Source organism: Dermochelys coriacea, chromosome 21 (assembly GCF_009764565.3).
Source record: "Dermochelys coriacea isolate rDerCor1 chromosome 21, rDerCor1.pri.v4, whole genome shotgun sequence".
NCBI lineage: Eukaryota > Metazoa > Chordata > Testudines > Dermochelyidae > Dermochelys > Dermochelys coriacea.
Window position 1 is genome coordinate 9703256 of NC_050088.1, and position 17055 is coordinate 9720310.

The 17055-nt window shown below is 53.4% G+C and overlaps 1 protein-coding gene across 6 annotated transcripts in view; it reads left to right on the forward strand.

The window, feature by feature from the left end:
* Positions 1–17055, forward strand: part of ITPR3 (inositol 1,4,5-trisphosphate receptor type 3) — a 97824-nt gene that overhangs the window by 72623 nt on the left and 8146 nt on the right. For all 6 annotated transcript variants that reach the window (XR_006276439.1, XM_038379735.2, XM_043500286.1 and 3 more), the window contains exons 31-49: positions 55–306; positions 733–858; positions 1411–1536; positions 2329–2449; positions 3399–3583; positions 4119–4267; positions 4475–4583; positions 4967–5057; positions 5594–5763; positions 7007–7181; positions 7495–7676; positions 8336–8536; positions 9947–10057; positions 10621–10716; positions 11500–11601; positions 12550–12636; positions 13363–13473; positions 13906–14098; positions 16189–16314. Coding sequence is in view for 5 of the 6 variants with exons in the window: in XM_038379735.2 (XP_038235663.1) it covers positions 55–306; positions 733–858; positions 1411–1536; positions 2329–2449; positions 3399–3583; positions 4119–4267; positions 4475–4583; positions 4967–5057; positions 5594–5763; positions 7007–7181; positions 7495–7676; positions 8336–8536; positions 9947–10057; positions 10621–10716; positions 11500–11601; positions 12550–12636; positions 13363–13473; positions 13906–14098; positions 16189–16314 (2713 nt within the window). In the remaining variant the exon portion in view is untranslated. The remainder of the gene's footprint in view (positions 1–54; positions 307–732; positions 859–1410; positions 1537–2328; positions 2450–3398; positions 3584–4118; positions 4268–4474; positions 4584–4966; positions 5058–5593; positions 5764–7006; positions 7182–7494; positions 7677–8335; positions 8537–9946; positions 10058–10620; positions 10717–11499; positions 11602–12549; positions 12637–13362; positions 13474–13905; positions 14099–16188; positions 16315–17055) is intronic.

Sequence of the window (17055 nt, forward strand, 5' to 3'; positions counted from 1 at the left end):
AGGCTTTTCCATCCCCCCCGCCACAGATTCATGACCTTTGCTCCTTCCCCACAGCTCACCAATGCCGGGGACGACGTGGTGGTCTTCTACAATGACAAGACCTCATTGGCCACCATGCTGGAGATGATGACAGTGGCCCGGGAAGGGGTGGAGGAGAACAGCCCCCTCATGTACCACATCTCCTTGGTGGACCTGCTGGCTGCCTGTGCCGAGGGCAAGAACGTCTACACGGAGATCAAGTGCACATCCCTGCTGCCTCTGGAGGACATTGTGCAGGTGGTGACGCACGAGGACTGCATCACCGAGGTACTGGGGGCCGGGAGGGCACTGCCACCAACTCATAGAGCCAGGGAGATGGGCCGGGAACTCGGAGCCATGGGTGCACTGGAGAGAGACGAGAGGAGGGAGCGAGAAACACACCCAAGAATGGGGAGAGAGGGGGATGAGGCAGGCTGGGGAAGGGGGTCTGACTTGTGCTTTGTCCAACCTCTTGCCTGGCGGAAAGCGGGATTTGTGCTGGGGAGTTCAGAGCTCCCGCCGCCGAGGTTGTGTGGTTATTTGGCTGCAGTGCTTCAAGCTGAACCCCTCTTTTGCCCCTCAGTCCCTCTGGGGGCAGTCGTAGTTCGAAGGGCAGGAGGGAGGCTGTGGGCTGTGTTTGCCTTGCTGCTCTCCCATGGCCTCGTGTAGGGACTGAAGTCCCCTCCCTGGGCCCATCCCCCTCTGCCCCTGCAGGTGAAGATGGCCTACGTGAACTTCGTCAACCACTGCTACGTGGACACCGAGGTGGAAATGAAGGAAATCTACACCAGCAACCACATCTGGACTCTCTTTGAGAACTTCACCCTGGACATGGCCACGGTGGGGGACGGGGCCTGGAGTGGATCCTGGGGTGGGGAATGGGGTGGAGACTCCCACTGACAACTCTCCCTTGGGAGGGTGGACACCAGGAGACAAAAGTTGCTGGATGTTCCACTAGCTTTCTCAGAAACCTAGAAGCAGCGGTGCAGGCTGGATAACATGGTGAGAGGAGCCAGCCAAGGAGCTGGAGAAATAGCTAGAGGTGCTGTAGCATTGGGAGCAGGATGGGCAGGTCAGGGACAGTGCTACGTGGCGCTTGTGTTCGGCGTAACAAGGAACTGCTCCACGCCATACTGTCCCTGCAGTGCCATCAGGACTGGGGGGCTGACACATGCACTCTGCAGCAGTACAGAGCCTTCTCCAGGGCACAGCTGGCCCCTGGGAGCCCAGGGGGCAGGTGCTGGGTAGGGCGTGCCCTGCAGGGTGTCTGAGATGCCCTCGCAGCGTGGATCCCCCCAGCTCTGCTGGGTGCGCTCACGTCGGCGTTGCACTTGTACCAGTGTGTGCTCCCACCCCCCGGGCTGCAACGACCTGGTGTCTCCTTCCCTGCAGATGTGCAAGAAGCGAGAGAAGCGTCTGACGGACCCCGCCCTGGAGAAGTACGTGCTCACCGTGGTGCTGGACACCATCAATGCCTTCTTCAGCTCTCCCTTCTCGGAGAACAGCACTTCCCTGCAGGTAACTAGGGGCCTTTCCAGAGTCGAGCACGGCACTAGGCTGAGGGCCCCAGCTCCCCTGACGTGGCCCAGGCCAGGAGAGGTGCCCTCTGTGACCTGGTAGCGCCAGACGGCTCAAGAATCAATGACCCTCAGCATCAGGATCCCACCTGTTCTGTCACTGTCGGGGATGGAAATCTCTGGATCACAGAGCTAAACCCGCCCCAACCTACAGTGGCCGCGTGTGGCAGGGGTCTGGCCAGACCCTCCCTCTAGAGTGGCAGGAGCACTGATGTGGGGAGGGCCCCGCCCTGCAGTGAGCTGGGAGACCTGGAAACCAGCTGAGTTTCACCTGCTGAGGGGTTTCCTTCCCTACCTGAGACACAGGCCCGGTGCACAGAGAGGAAACTTAGAAACAAGCCGAGGGAGGGCAAAGGGGGCCGAGGCTGGTGGAGTTTGTGGGATAGGCAGCAGAGCTTGGGGCGGTATTGAGGGGCAGAGCCCAGTGGGGCCGGAGGGGTCTCACAGAGGGCAGACCCTGACTGGGTTGTGTTGATGGCTAAGGTCCCACCCATACGAAGGTTTCTGGAGGGAGTGAACTGCAACCTGGTCAAACTCAGCAACTGGAGCAGTCCCTCAGACTCGGAGCAGAGCTCGAGGTGGTGGGGGACGGGACCCCAGTGTGAACAGAAAGAGGAGGCAGGCTGCGTATGGGCCCTAGTAGAGGCCTGTAAGAAGCACCAGCAGGAGTGATGGGTCTGATAAGAGCTGACACCAGGGCCCCAGATAAGGACCTGCCTCCTGTCTCTTGCAGACCCACCAGACCATTGTCGTGCAGCTCCTCCAGTCCACCATGAGGCTCCTGGAGTGCCCCTGGCTACAGCAGCATCACAAGATCTCGGTGGAGGCCTGTATCCGTACCCTGGCCATGGTTGGTAAGGCGCTAAGGGGACCGTGCGGCGCTCACTCGGTGCCTGGGACAGGGGGTTCAGGGGTTTAGCTGCTGGAGCTGATGTGATGGAGGTAGGGTGTATACCAGGGTAAGGCCGTGTTGAGAGGCAACTGCCTTGATCTGGAGACTCCATCCCTCTCCGACTGTGTATGTATCAGGCAGCTGGCTGAGCAGGTGCTGGGCGAGATCTGGCAGGTGCTTCCTGGGCCCGAGGCTGCATGTCTAATGGCCAGCCTCTAAAAACAGAGGAGTGGCTTGGAGAACACCCTCTAAAAGTTGGCTTCTCATCTAGGTGTCTTGGGCCCGTTTAGCATGGGCTGGGAACTTAAGGAGACCAGGATGTCTCAGGAGATTCCTGGTATTTCTGGCAGCTGATGGGGCCTGAAATAAAGCTGGGACTTATGCCGGTTTCCCTTTAAGTCTTTGACTCTCATCCCGTCAGCTGCTGTCTGACTCTTGAGGAGGGCTATAAATGCTGATGTGTCACAGAGGGGAGAGGCTGGTTTAGTGGTGAATGCTCTGGGCTGGGAATTGAACCCCCGAAACTTTCCGATGTGGTTTTTTTGGACATGTTATTTAATCTCTCTGTGCCTAAGTTCCTCCTCTGGAAAAGGAGGGCAAAGCTATTTCTCTTCCTTCTCGGGGGGTGGGGGATAAATGTATTCGTGTTTGGGGGACACAGTGCTGGGGGTCAGATGGAGGCAGGGTGTGGGCCGAGCACTGAACTGATCTGTTTGGGGTGCACAGGGAAGCAACAGTACAGGTTGCTTTGCTCCTGGTTAGGGAAATGACCAACCTCATAGCACCGCGCGAGCCAGGCACTTGGCCCGCGGAGCTGCCCAAGCCAGCATGGGCCTGGAGCCGCCACACAGCTGCCGCTGTGGTGTGGTGCACTGCCCTCCATGCTCCGGCTGAGCCTGCTCTGCTTTCAGCCAAGAGCCGCTCCATCGCCCTGCCCATGGACCTCGATGCCCACGTCAGCTCCCTGCTGAACAGCAGCTCCACCAGCGCCTTGCAGAGGAGCACTTCCAGCTACAAGACTGCCATGCGGACCTTCCCCCGCGGCTTGACCACGCCCAACCAGTGGGACTACAAAAACATAATTGAGAAGCTGCAGGTGCGGGCTGGGGGGAGCCCTTTCCGGGGGGTGGTCCTGGCTCCATGTGAAATCAGGGGTACTGGGGACTCCCGATGGACTCGAACAGCAGCAGTGCCTCCTGCCCACACCCCTGAGCTGCAGGGACCTCCCTCTGCTTCAGCTGGCCCAGCCCATTTGATTCTGGTCCTGTCGGCTGAGCCTGCCACCAGCTCCTTTCACGCCGCGACCAGCCACGCCTTCACCCAGGCACGGTGCAGTCCTGGTCCTCTCCTGACTGCCCCTCGCTTCCAGAGGGCCAGAGAGGACACAGACCCTGTGGCTTTCCCTCCTGTGTGCCGCCTTGCAGAGGAGCCTGCATGCAGCAGCCTCTGAAGTGGGAAGGCAGTTGGTTTACGGGCTCCAGCAGACTTAGGGCCTGATCCATCCAGGAGTTCCCCCAAGCCAGTGCAGCTCTGTCCCATTCCCAGCACAGACCGGTGCCTCGTGGGCCCAGTCTGGCCTTGCAGGTGTACACAAGGCCTGGGCCCAATCCTGATGGTGTCGTTCTTTGCAGGACATCATCAACTCCCTGGAGGAACGGTTCAAACCCCTGGTGGAAGCCGAAGTGTCTGTCCTGGTGGATGTTCTGCACCGCCCAGAGCTGCTCTTCATGGAGGGGACTGATGCCTACCAGCGCTGCGAGAGCGGGGGCTTCCTCTCCAAGTAAGGGGGTGGGGTAGGGGTAGCCTCACAGTCACCTCTGATCCCAGCATCCAGCAGGAAGGGGTCGGTCCCTCCTCTGCTCTCCCCTGTGGGTGGCAGTGGGATGTCTGTGAACCCACAGGAGGAAGGAGGTGGAGTCCTTTCTGAGGAGGATGGGAGGGCTCAGGGTGCAGAAGGAACTGATGGGTTCTTGCTGTGGTTGGCCAGGCTGGTCCAGCACACTAAGGACCTGATGGAGAGCGAGGAGAAGTTGTGCATCCGGGTCCTGAGGACGCTACAGCTGATGCTCATGAAAAGGAACAAATATGGGGACAGGGTGAGTACCTGAGGCCCAGGGTCAGGAGACGCACAGTAACCCCCCAGCCTGGTGCCTCTTTTCTCCACCATCCAGCTCCTGCTGGCCTTTCCGTACAATCCTCAGGCTTGCTTCCCCTCTCCCTTGCCTCGGGGTCAATCGGGAGTGACTCCACATTATAGTCGGTGGAGTCACATGTCTGGATTTTGCAGACACTCCGCTTTTACCCATGCCCCGGCCTTTCACGTGGCACATGCAGGACCTTATGCAGCTGGTGGCGGGTTGGGAGATTTGTCCCTACCCCAGGAGCTTTAGCTCACTGCTCCTAAGGCAGGGGATTGGTCTGTGAGCTGTCGGGCATCCGCCACTTCAGCACAGACCACGGTGTTTATTTCTCACGTCAGGGCAACACGCTGAGGAAAATGCTTGTGAGTAACTACCTGCAGAACAAGAAGTCGAATTCCAAAGGGGAGATCGTCGACACGACTGGGGGTGGTGAGCAACTTGGTGTCCTTTGTCTCCCCTCCACGCCGGCTTCCTTCCCTGCTTCTTCTGAGGCTCACCCACGTGCTTTGGGCTTCGGGCTTCTGCATTTCAAGCCCTTAGGATAGGGGACCACATCTTCAGCTGATGTGAATCAGCCTCGCTTCCCTGAGGTCTGCCCTTACCAGAAGCAGGGTTTTGCCTGCAATTGCATACACAGAGAAATAGATGTGGGTTCTCTGGAACTGGAGTTTTCAGTCCTATCCTTCCTTTGAGCCGTTCTAGGGAGTCGTAGGACCCTGTGGCCGGTGTATGAAAGGGCTTTGCAAATGTTAATGACTCATAACTCTCCCCTGTGAGCAGATGGGGAAACTGAGGCATGGAGCGACTGAGGGACTTTTCCAGGGTCACACAGGGAATCTGGCAGCTCTGTGCCTCGACCCAAAGTCCACCCTCTGTTCCTTAGCTTGGCTGTAGAATTCACTACTGCACCTCCCCAATGTTGCCCCTCGATCCAGTTCTTACCTCTCGTGTTCTTCCATGCGTAGGCCAAGACCAGGACTGGTCAGTCATTGCTGCCATCCAGTGCCGGCTGGACAGAGAAGGGGCCACCAAGCTGGTGTCGGACCTTATCATGAACACCAAAAACGAGAAGATTTTTGAGGAGAGCATCCTCTTAGCCATCCGGCTGCTGGACGGCGGCAACACGGAGATACAGGTCTGGGGGTAGTGCTGCATTCCCAGCATGTGCACCAGCCCTGGGGAGAGCAGACGTGGAGGACTTAGGAGAGAGGGTTCGGTTTGTGTGAATGCAAACCTTTGTCTGAAACTCTCACTGGAGCGAACGCTGCATTTGAGAGTTTGAAAAAAGTGTCTCTGTAGGATATTTACCCATCCCTGCGCTTAGTGGTACCAGCCAAGGCAGATGTAATAAAATCCCCCCAGACCGGCTGCTCATGCTGTGTTCCTCGGCCCACCAGAAATCGCTGGCGATTAACGTTTCCAGCCTAAAGCTCCTGAGAACCTAAAGGTGCAAGTTTCCTATGACTCTAGTGTAGTCAGCGCCCACTGCTGGGTAGTTCTAAAATAACAAGGTGCTGCAGCTCTGAGTCTAGTAGTGGGTTTCAGAGTAGCAGCCGTGTTGTCTGTATTCGCAAAAAGAAAAGGAGGACTTGTGGCACCTTAGAGACTAACAGATTTATTTGAGCATAAGCTTTCGTGAGCTACAGCTCACTTCATCGGATGTAGTGGGTTATATTCCTTTGCTCTTTCGAACCCTTTGTTCAGGAAACGTGGATGCAGACTAGTGAGATCACCCAAGATGAGTCTAGGGTCCAAGATGCTGAACTGGCTACAGCTTGTGTTTTTCAGGTTCTACCTTTGGATTTCCTTGATAGTTAAAGCTCAGCGTATAGTAGAGGGTGGGATGAGGGAAGGAAGAAAGGGGAGGTGAATTATCCATTCCCTGTATGCCAAAAGACTGTTATTTCCTGGGACTTGATTTGGGGGATTGCATGAGCATGGCCCTGCCCTTGAGATTTGACTTGGTTAGCGACCCTGATTCACATCTGAGTGATGAGAAAAGAAAGTAGTTTACGCAACCAGATCACTGGTCTGTTCAGTCCGGTATCCTGCTTCCTTCAATGCCCAGTACTTTGATGTTGTAGAAGATAATGAAAACTCTCTTATAGTGGGCAAAGCTACAGGCAGGGCCAGGACTTTCTTCCTGACCCTGTGCTTGACCAGCTGATGTCCTGAAGCATGAGAAGTGGTCACCCTAACCATAGCTGTGTAACTGCAGATACTATTGGTCGTGAAACTATCCAACTGTTTTGAAACTCCAGGCACCGTATCAGACTGGGGGGGAGGGGAATCCCAGAGGCAGCTGGGGAAACTTTGGATCGTAATGTGGACATTTTTACTTCTTGTCTTGCTTCCTCCACCCCTCCCTCTCTGCCCAGAAATCGTTTTATAACCTGATGACGAGCGACAAGAAGTGTGAGAAGTTCTTTAAGGTGTTGCATGAACGCATGAAGAAGGCGCAGCAGGAGACCAAGACCATAGTGTCGGTGAACATGACTGACCTTGGGAACAAGTCCCAGGAGGACAAAGACACCCCTGACCCTGGCACTAAGGGTAAATGGGAAGGGAGGGTACAGTTGTCAGCTCTGTGGGGCGGGGACCATATCTACCTGTGTAATCCTAACCCTGGCTCCAAGTACCCTACCCATAGGAACGCTAACCCTAGGGCAGGGTTACAGTGCCTAGCAGTAGGGTCCTGATCTAGCCAGAGGCAGGCTCTCTAGATAGACAACTTGAAGATGCATACAAGCTGGCCCCATCCAAGTAGCCATCAGGGGATGTGTTTGTCCCCCTTAAGTACATTCTCTCTGGGTAGGCAACCAGAGTTCCTGGGTATGACAGTAATAGAGATTGGATTTCCCTTTAGGACGAGGAACCTTCATGCTGTCCCATGCCCCATCTCGGCACCCCATGGCCATTGGGTTTCGAAAGGGCCACGACACTGGGGAGCGAAGCCAGAACAATGAGATGGGAATGTCGATCTTGATCATGGAGCCTATTCTTCGATTCCTGCAGTTGCTCTGTGAAAACCACAACCGGGACCTCCAGGTTTGTAAGCAGGGGTGATGGGGGGACGTTTGTCTCACTGGGTAGAGCAGTGGGACTCAGGAGACCTGGGTGCTATTGCTGGCTTTGCAACTGGCCTGCTGGGTGACTTTGGACAAGCCTCTTCCCCTCCCTGTGCCTCAGTTTCCCCATGATACTCACCTGCTTTGTAAATGCTTTGCAATCTACAGAAGAAAAGCGCTAGATAAGCTTTTAAGATAAGCTTTTAGATAAGATAGATAAGGAATGCATCTGATGAAGTGAGCTGTAGCTCACGAAAGCTTATGCTCAAATAAATTTGTTAGTCTCTAAGGTGCCACAAGTCCTCCTGTTCTTTTTTGCGAATACAGACTAACACAGCTGCTACTCTGAAACCTAGATAAGCTTTGTATGTTGTTATTGTCATAAGTCCTGGTCATTGTCTGTATATATAGTTAAATGGCATGGGCTAGACATGCTCAGTGCCCTCGTTACAGCTCTGACCACACCCACTGCCAAACGTTACTGTAGGGGGCACAGTACCAAATTCTGCCCTGACCTGCACCCCGTTGGCTTCCCTGGGTAAGAGAGGACCAGGAAGGGCGTGAAGGGGGGCTGCAGAGACTGGGGCTGCTGAGTTGCAGGCCCTCTCGGAGGTTTTAGCCTGGTGGTTTGTTCTGCAGAACTTCCTCCGGTGCCAGAACAATAAGACCAACTACAACCTGGTGTGTGAGACGCTGCAGTTCCTGGACATCATGTGTGGCAGCACCACGGGGGGGCTGGGTCTGCTGGGCCTCTACATCAACGAGCGCAACGTGGCCCTTATCACCCAAACCCTGGAGACCTTGACGGAGTATTGCCAGGGACCATGCCATGAGAACCAGGTAACCCAAACACCCAGCACCACGAGGAGACCGCACGGTTGGCTATGAGGGCACGGAGTGAGGGGCTGGCTAGATCCTTTGCTGGAGACTTTTGCACATTGCTTTAGATCTCGCTTGTTCCCAGGGTGCCTGGAATTTTGTACCAATGGCCTGGTGTTCCCAAGGCAGCTCTGGGGACACTGCCCAGGGCGCCCTGCTCCATCCTTTCCACAAGGCTGGGGACAAATAGAGCCACGGTCCTGCTGAGGCTGATCCAGCCTCCCTGATTTTGGGCTGTCAGCGGGTACAGAATTGGGACTGTTCAGAGAAGAGCAATGAACGTTGGGGGGATTGACGTGTGGGCAGAGGTTACAATCACTTGACAGCGTGCTGCTGGGCTAACTTGGTTGCTGTCCATGATATCCCAGGAGGGGGAGGATTGTTCATGTTCAGAGTCGGCAACTAGAAGCGATGCAGTGGAATTAGGAAAGCACCATGTAGGCTGGGGACTACCAGGAGAAACCTCCTGGCAGGAGCCGCCACAGGGGAAGGCATGAGAGCCCCGTTTGCTTGAGTCGTTCAGACTAGGGCAGGGGCAGAACAGTGAAGAATGTGCTGCAGAGGACAATCCTGCGTCTCTCCCACCTGTAAACTTTGGGCTTAGACAAAGGAGCGATGTGATTGGCCGATGGGGATTCGTAGCTGGGTAGTCATGTGACTCATTCCCGCACAGGTGGGAACTCTGTACCACAAACGATGCTTGGAAATGGGCCGATGTTTGCTCTCACAGGCATGCGGTGGTTAGTGTTTCATTTGCTCTTAGGAACGTGTGCTAGAGGCTTCCACCCTTGGACCTGCCCTGGGCATGTAATAACCTTCCTGTCCTTTATATTCCTTCTGTATGCATTAGGGGACTGGATGTCCCGATTTCATAGGGACAATCCCAATATTCGAGGCTTTCTCTGATATAGACACCTATTACCCCCCACCCCCATCCCGATTTTTCACACCGGCTATCTGGTCACCCTGATATGCATCAAAGAAAAAGATCCCATCGACATCATCAAGGCAACAGCGATTGAACATGGCTTGTGCCAAACAAGGCTGTAACAATGGCTGGCCAGTACGGACAAGGTCAAATATTATGGTTGAAACCTGCTGTAGGCTTTATGTCTGGATAGTTTTTAGCCATGTATACCTCAGTTTTGCTGTGTTATAACCTAGTTAGGCCACTGTGCTGGGAGCATGTTGGTCAAACACAGCTCATCTGGTCATGTAGATGGGGCTTGGGGCCTAGGGCCTCTGGCATTTCATCCCCTAAGCCTGAGCCCCTGTGAGTGTGTGGGGATCCTGAGACATCAGAGGGGAAAGCTGAGGTCAAGAGGGCAGAAAAGAATCTGTGGGACCAACCCTGCGTGTGTCACTCCCCAGAGCTGCATTGTGACACACGAATCTAATGGCATTGACATCATCACAGCCCTGATCCTGAATGAGATCAGCCCCCTCTGCAAGTACAGAATGGACCTTGTCCTCCAGCTGAAGGTCAGTGGGGCAGCTTGGAAGGGGGTGTGAGGATGGGATGTCTCGTGTGTGGGGGAGGAGGGTGGGAGGAGCAGGTACTGAAGAGGGTTTATGTAGTGGAAGTTCTCTGGCCAGCGTCATACAGGAGGTCAGACTAGATGACCACAGTGGTTCCTTCTGGCCTTGGAATCTGAGTCTAGCATGTTTGTAGGACTCGGTAGTGCTTCTATGGACCTTTAATGTATGTAGCACTGGATATCTCGGATGGGTGTGGTGCTGGCAGGGTTGTTTGTATGGTTTCTGTGGTGTGGGGAGGTGGTCTCTGTAAAGCGCGGGGTACTGAGCGTGGCTGGGGAGGTCCCTCTCCAGCGTGTGAGCAGGTGGGCTCTGTAGCAGAGCGTGGCTTGGTGGGCTCCATAACGTGTGTCTCTAGAGTGGGTGGGTCTGTGGCTTGGTCTCTAGCGCAGGGGAGCTATGGATGGGTGGCCGTATTTCTGCATGGCGTGGCATGTTTACGGGCCTCAGACAGAGGTAGAGGGTGCCTGTGACACACTGGCTTCCCTAAGTGGGTGTGTCTTCACCAGGACAATGCCTCCAAACTCCTGCTGGCCCTGATGGAGAGCAGACATGACAGTGAGAACGCCGAGCGGATCCTCATCAGCCTTCGGCCTCAGGAACTGGTAAGGGCGGACAAGCAGGGAGGGATGCTCTTGGCCTGGGCGTGACTGCCTTTGGGAGACATGCAGGACTTTGCATGTTAGAGACGGGGGACGTGGGGGAAGGGGCAGAGGTCTGAATCATTGGGACAGACCTAAAATTCCAGGGAGCCTTTGAGCCAAGGTGGCTCTCCCTCCCCATCCTTCTCACCCTTGCTCTTGACTTTCTCGGGTCAGAGCTGTGAGGTTGTGCCATGTGGTTGTGTGTAGAATTGAGGTGCAGCTGGTCTCACTGCAGTATTGTCTATCAAAGGTAGTTTATCTGGCCTCCATTACCATACTGCCTGAGCACCTCATAATCTTTTGTGTATTTATCCTCCCAGCCCCCCCAGTGAGGTAGGGCACTGTTATCTCCATTGTACAGGTGGGGAAACTGAGGCACGACACGATTAAGTGACTTGCCCAAGGTCACACAGGGAGTCAGTGGCAGAGCAGGGAACTGAACCCAGGTCTCCCAAGTCTCTACCACTAATCCCTCCTTCCTCAGTGGATAGTTGTCTGCATCACACCTCCACTCCCACAACTGACGCTAGTTACGCGCGCGCGCACACGCGCACACACACACACACACACACACACACCTCTTTGGTGGTGGAGCCTTCCTTGGTTAGGGGGAAAAACAAATGGGGCAGGGAAGAGAAACAAAATATTATCGCTTCAAAACGTCCCCAGGGCAGTGCAAAACTTTAGCCAGGTTGCTGGCTGGCGAAGTGCGCAGCTGACTTGCTCCCATGGTTGCCTTTACAGGTTGATGTCATTAAAAAAGCCTATCTCCAGGAGGAAGAGTACGAGAACTCTGAGGTTTCCCCCCGGGAAGTTGGGCACAACATCTATATCTTGGCCTTACAGGTACCATCTCTTCAGCTTTTTTTCTACCGCAGGTGCCCATCTGCAGAAGCCTCTCCTTTCTAAGGCTGGATTCCCCCAGCTCCTCCGTCCCGTGGTGTGGTGGCCTTTATTCACTGGTTAGCATGGGATAGTCTTTCCAGGTTCCCCTATTTATTTAAATACTTTCGCAAGTCAAATCTAGGACGACCCAGCTCTGGTGGGATATCCGTGAAGTTCCAGTCTGGATCCATAAGTAGAAGACTTGCTTGTGGCCTCGGAAAAGAAACTGGGCTCTTTGAGTCCTGACCCACACCTTTGCTTGGTCCCTGACACCTTGGAGGGTTCCTTTCATTTAGAGCTAGATCAGTCTGTGCTGGCCCATCACAGGTTTACGTTACTGCTCATATAAGCTTGCCCTGCACCATGGACTTCAATGAAGTTTCACCCACTTGTGCCAATGGTAAATTTGGGCCGCATGATCCACTATTCTGCTTATGTCCCAAAAAGTCTTGTTGTCCTAGACATATGAGTAGTGCTGTCCTCGGACGGAGCAATGGTTCCTCTCTAGCAGTGACCGAGCCTCGGTGCGTTAGCAGAAGGCAGAACCTCCTCCACGCCAACTGGGCAATTGTACATTACCAAAGGGCTGAAATCCTTCCTGACCCGGTATGGTGGCCAGCTTATTCGCTGAAGAATGGGGATTGACATCCCTTGTTTTATGCTAGCTAGTGTCACTGCAGATGCTGTTCTTTCTTCATATATCTAAGGGCTAAATCCTGATCCAAGAGAAGTCAAAGGTAAAACTTTCATGGGCTCTAGTTGGATCAGGACTTGGCGCGCGTCTGCCTCATCCTTCCATGGCTTTTACGCATCTAGCAAAGGACCCTCGCATGTTCACAGTACGTTCTGCCCTGCCATGTCTGTCTCATGCTCCTATTCGTTCCTCACTGTCCCTCTCTCTCTTTGCAGCTGTCTCGGCACAACAAGCAACTGCAGCATCTCCTGAAACCAGTGAAGCGAATCCAGGAGGAGGAGGAGGAGGGCATCTCCTCTATGGTATGAGAGATCCATGGAGTGAATGCAAGGTCTCCCCAGCGGCCGTGGGTTGCTAAGAAACTTCCCCAGGCCTGGTTAAGCAGAGGGTTCTTAGCTGCTCTGTTTTCCATCATTTAAGCCTCTATCTTTTTAGATATTCCCACGGGGATACAAAATTCACACCTCCGGTGGGGTTTGCATGGGGTTTGAGCCACAACTACAACATGTGCTGCAATTATTACCCAGCTCGTTGGGGTAATATTAAAGGAGAGCTCTGTAGAGCTCACGGGTGGCCGGTTCCGTTCTTCAGGGTATATGTTCCCATGTTGCCATGGAGAAGGTCTGCTCCTATTAGTGCTGATGGGGGTTAAGCTTCCCTGGTGGTGTCCAGGTCCCACCTTGCCCCTCCCGTAGAGGTAGGAGGGTTGATCCTTTCACTGTCCTTTTTCTGCTTTGTGTGGCCTGGTCTCTGCTCCCAAATGCTACTCGGCTGTAATGTGATTTCCCTTGGGCATTATGGGCATTGATTTGCAATTTGGGGATTAGCTCATTTGGGAGGTAATTATCTTAGTGAGTTGAATTGCCATCCCTGGCAATCCCGGGGAGAGCCGCTGGGGCCCTTTATAAAGCTTTCGTTGATTTGCTTTCGGTAAATGGTGAGGAACCATTGTTAATGCCCAGTTAGAACAGAATCCCTCCTGCCTTTGCCAGCTGAAGACACCTGCCTTATTCTCCCCTCTACTCCAGCTCAGCTTAAACAATAAACAGCTGACTCAGATGCTGAAATCAACGGCTCCTGTCCAGGAGGAAGAAGAGGACCCGCTGGCGTATTACGAGAAGCACACCTCCCAGATTGAGGTAGGACTTGTTGTCTTAGTAGATTTCCCTTTCATGGACTAATGGCTGGCTAATTTAGGTCATGGGGCTAAACCTCCCTGTGTCTGCAGTTCATAGACAAGCCTTATTGTTGTCGTGCCCTGGAGATATAGGCTAGCACTTAAAGGTAGAGCAACTGTGCGGTGCCCAGCTACCTTTTTCCTACTGCCCTTGTTTGTTGTGTCTCCAGCAGCACGTGTCCTCATGCTAGCAAGGATTCCCACCATAGGAGCCTTGTGCTGGTCAGGGATGTGTTAGTTGGATCAATCTGTGGGATGGCTTAGAATGAGTTGCAGTCTATAGATCCTTCCCTGAGCTGGTGTGGGGCTGGTTCCTGGTTACATGGCAGAGCAAATAAGTGTGGTGCAGATGGGACACTAATAGCATCCCGGTTTCTTTGCCTGCTCTATTCAGATTGTGCGTCTGGACCGGAGCATGGAGCAGATCATCTTCCCAGTGCCCAGCATCTGCGAATTCGTCACCAGGGAGACCAAGTACCGGCTATTCACCACCACGGAACAAGACGAGCAGGGCAGCAAAGTCAGCGACTTCTTCGACCAGTCGTCCTTCCTCCACAACGAGATGGAATGGCAGAAGAAACTGCGCAGTAAGGGCAAACTGGAGCTCCCCTGAGAACGGCAATGCTCTAAAACAGCCATGAGCACCAGACGGTGGCTTGCAAAAAAGCTCCCCCAGCATCCCATGCCCCTGGTTGCATGCAGTGCCCTGAACTCTTCCATTGACAATATGTCCCTCAGACTTTCCTCATTTGTAGCTTCCTGATCCCTTGTTGACTTTGAATGTGGCAACTGGAAGCAAATAAAAAATGCAGGCTCCCTCTAGGCTACATGCTTCTAGATGCAAAACCAGGGAGAGATTCATTAGTGGAGTTCCTATGTGGCCCAAACCAAATAGGGTATTGTAATATATTCAGCAAACAACATAAAGCAGAGAAAACGATACAGAGTGGAGAAAAGCGAGGGAAGTAACTCCCCTGCCAGGGGATGTAATGACAGCTTGTTTTCAGAAGTAGCCGCTAAGCTTGGGTACCTCTGTTTTAGGGTGCCAAGCCTCAGATACCCAGCCCTGATGTGCAGAGATGTTAAATACTCATAGAGGTAATTTTAAGGCAGTTGGCGTAGTGGGTGCTTAGCATCTCTGAAAATCAGGCTCTGGGTGTCTCAGGTGGGACACCCAAAGGCAGGCACCAGTTTTGAAAATATGGGCTTAAAGGAAACTGAGTGTAGAGGTGGCAATTCCCTGCACTGATTCACAAGGAAGAAGGGGATATGAAGTGGCAAACATCTTGTCTTATTAAGTGGCTGAATGGGCATTTGGGATCAGATGAACTCAAACGCGCCGGCCAAAGCTGCTGTTACTGTTTAACGGTTGTCAGGGCACTCAATACTTGGCTCCCAATCGGCTTCCAGATCCATGTCTTGGTCCTAATCCTTGAATGGACTTAGACCTAGCTCTCTGAGAAACCCTGTCACTTATGCGACCCACTGAAACAACTGTGATGAGTGGGGACGCCGTGGCTGATGGAGCTGAGGGTACAGAGGCAGAGAACGCAGCTGTGAAAGTCCCTACCTCTGGGGGTCAGGATATGGCCAAGCGTTGTCACATGGTGGGCTGTAAGACCTATTTCATCACACAAGGCTTTCCTTGGTAACAGAGGCTGCAGCTCATGGAGACTGTCAGGAACGATCCCACTGAAGAAAGTGACGTAACAAGGGAGGGCTCTTTCAGACAGATGCTAGGTCTTTTGGTGATTTGTATTGCATATACATACTATGAAGATTGGCACATCAGACAAGCCTACATAGATGCATGGATAAATGAATGCCTAGGTATGAAAGACAGACACACCCTGCACAAATATCCAAACCAGGGGTAGATGAATCAGCTTGAACCAAATCAGAACTGAACCATGCCTTCATTCAACACTTGAATCCTTGAGGGTTGAAACAGTTCAGTGTGGAACCGTTGGAGAAGTTGCCTTCAGGAAGCCTCCCACTGGAAATCTCCTTTCCAGAGAGCATTTAAATAGAAGGAGACTGGTCTCCTGTGAAGTTTCCAGCTCACTTTTGTAAACTTGAGAGTTTGGATACAGTTCAGATCAGCATCCAAACACTTGGGTGCTTATCCATTTTAAAGGTTGACCTTGCACTTATCAGGTTGCTTTTATTCATGAATCATGAGGAGAGAACATATAAATGCCAGTAAGCAGCTAAGATGTATTACAGTAGCAGTGAAAACACTTGCAAAACCAAAACAGAATTCTGTTAGCGATGAGGCAGGAAGCAAGGTTCGAGTTGGGATAGGAAATGGCTGGCAGTGCAGGCTGTCGGGGACTCCTACGGGACAGAGAGTTAAAAAAATGGCCAGGATGTAGGAAGTAATAAGAGAGAGACAAAAGGGGTGTAACGCTGGAGCTGATTTTCAAGTACCAGAGTGGGTCAACGGTCTGAAGAGCCACAAAACGTGAGCAGTAACGTTCTGAATTCACCGTCCCATTTCAGCCCAATGCTGGGGACTTTTGCTACTGGGTGGAGGAAATGGGAGGTCAGTCCCCCAGAGCATGTGTTGAACTGACAATGTTAAGTCTCTGGGAGAAGTTACGATCCATATCCAAGTCGCACATGATCAGCTGAGATTTACTGCGCAGTGTGTCACCTCCTACCTTCCTCTCCCTAGGCATGCCACTGATGTACTGGTTCTCCCGCAGAATGACTCTCTGGGGAAGCATTTCCTTCAACCTGGCTGTCTTCATCAACATCATCATTGCTTTCTTCTACCCCTACGTCGAAGCCACCTCTATGGGTAAGTGCTCCATCCACTTCTGTTCTTAGAAACCAAGGGAAAGGGTGTCCTCATCCAAAGAGACAACTGACACACACTGACCCCTTGGCAGATACAATCTCACCAGCCCCATTCCCTGCCAAAGCTACTCAGTATTTTCCTCTGTTTCCTAAAACCAATTTCCTCTTCACTCTCTAAAGCCCACTGCATTTTAAAGCCTGCGGCTGTGAGTCTCGGAGCCTGGGTCTACAGACTTGGGCTCATGCTATGGCATTAAAAACAACATTCAGGCTCTGAAGCCCGGGAAGGGGGTGAGCCGCAGAGCCTGCATCCTGTCTGAGCCGCGACGTCCACACTGCTGTGTGTAGCCCTGTAGCACACGTCTATAGACCAGAGGTGAAAGTAAGCCGGTACGCCCCGGTACAGCATATCGGTAAGAGCCAGTGCACCATACTGGGGCAGCCCGGCTTCCTCAGGGGACAATTTAAAGGGCCTGGGGCTCCCAGCAGTGGCTGGAGCCCCAGGCCCTTTAAATTGCCTCCAGAGCCCCGCTGCTGGAGCCCTGAGGTAGCGGGGGCTCCAGGGGCTATTTCAAGGGCCGGGGCTCCAGCTGCCTCTGCTGGTCCAGTCCTTTAAATAGCCGCTGGAGCCCCGCCGCTTCCCCAGGGCTCCGGCGACTATTTAAAGGGTCAGGGCGGTAGAAGCAGGGGAGCCGTGGGCCCTTTAAATAGCCCTCCGGAGCCCCGAGCTGCTGCTGCTACC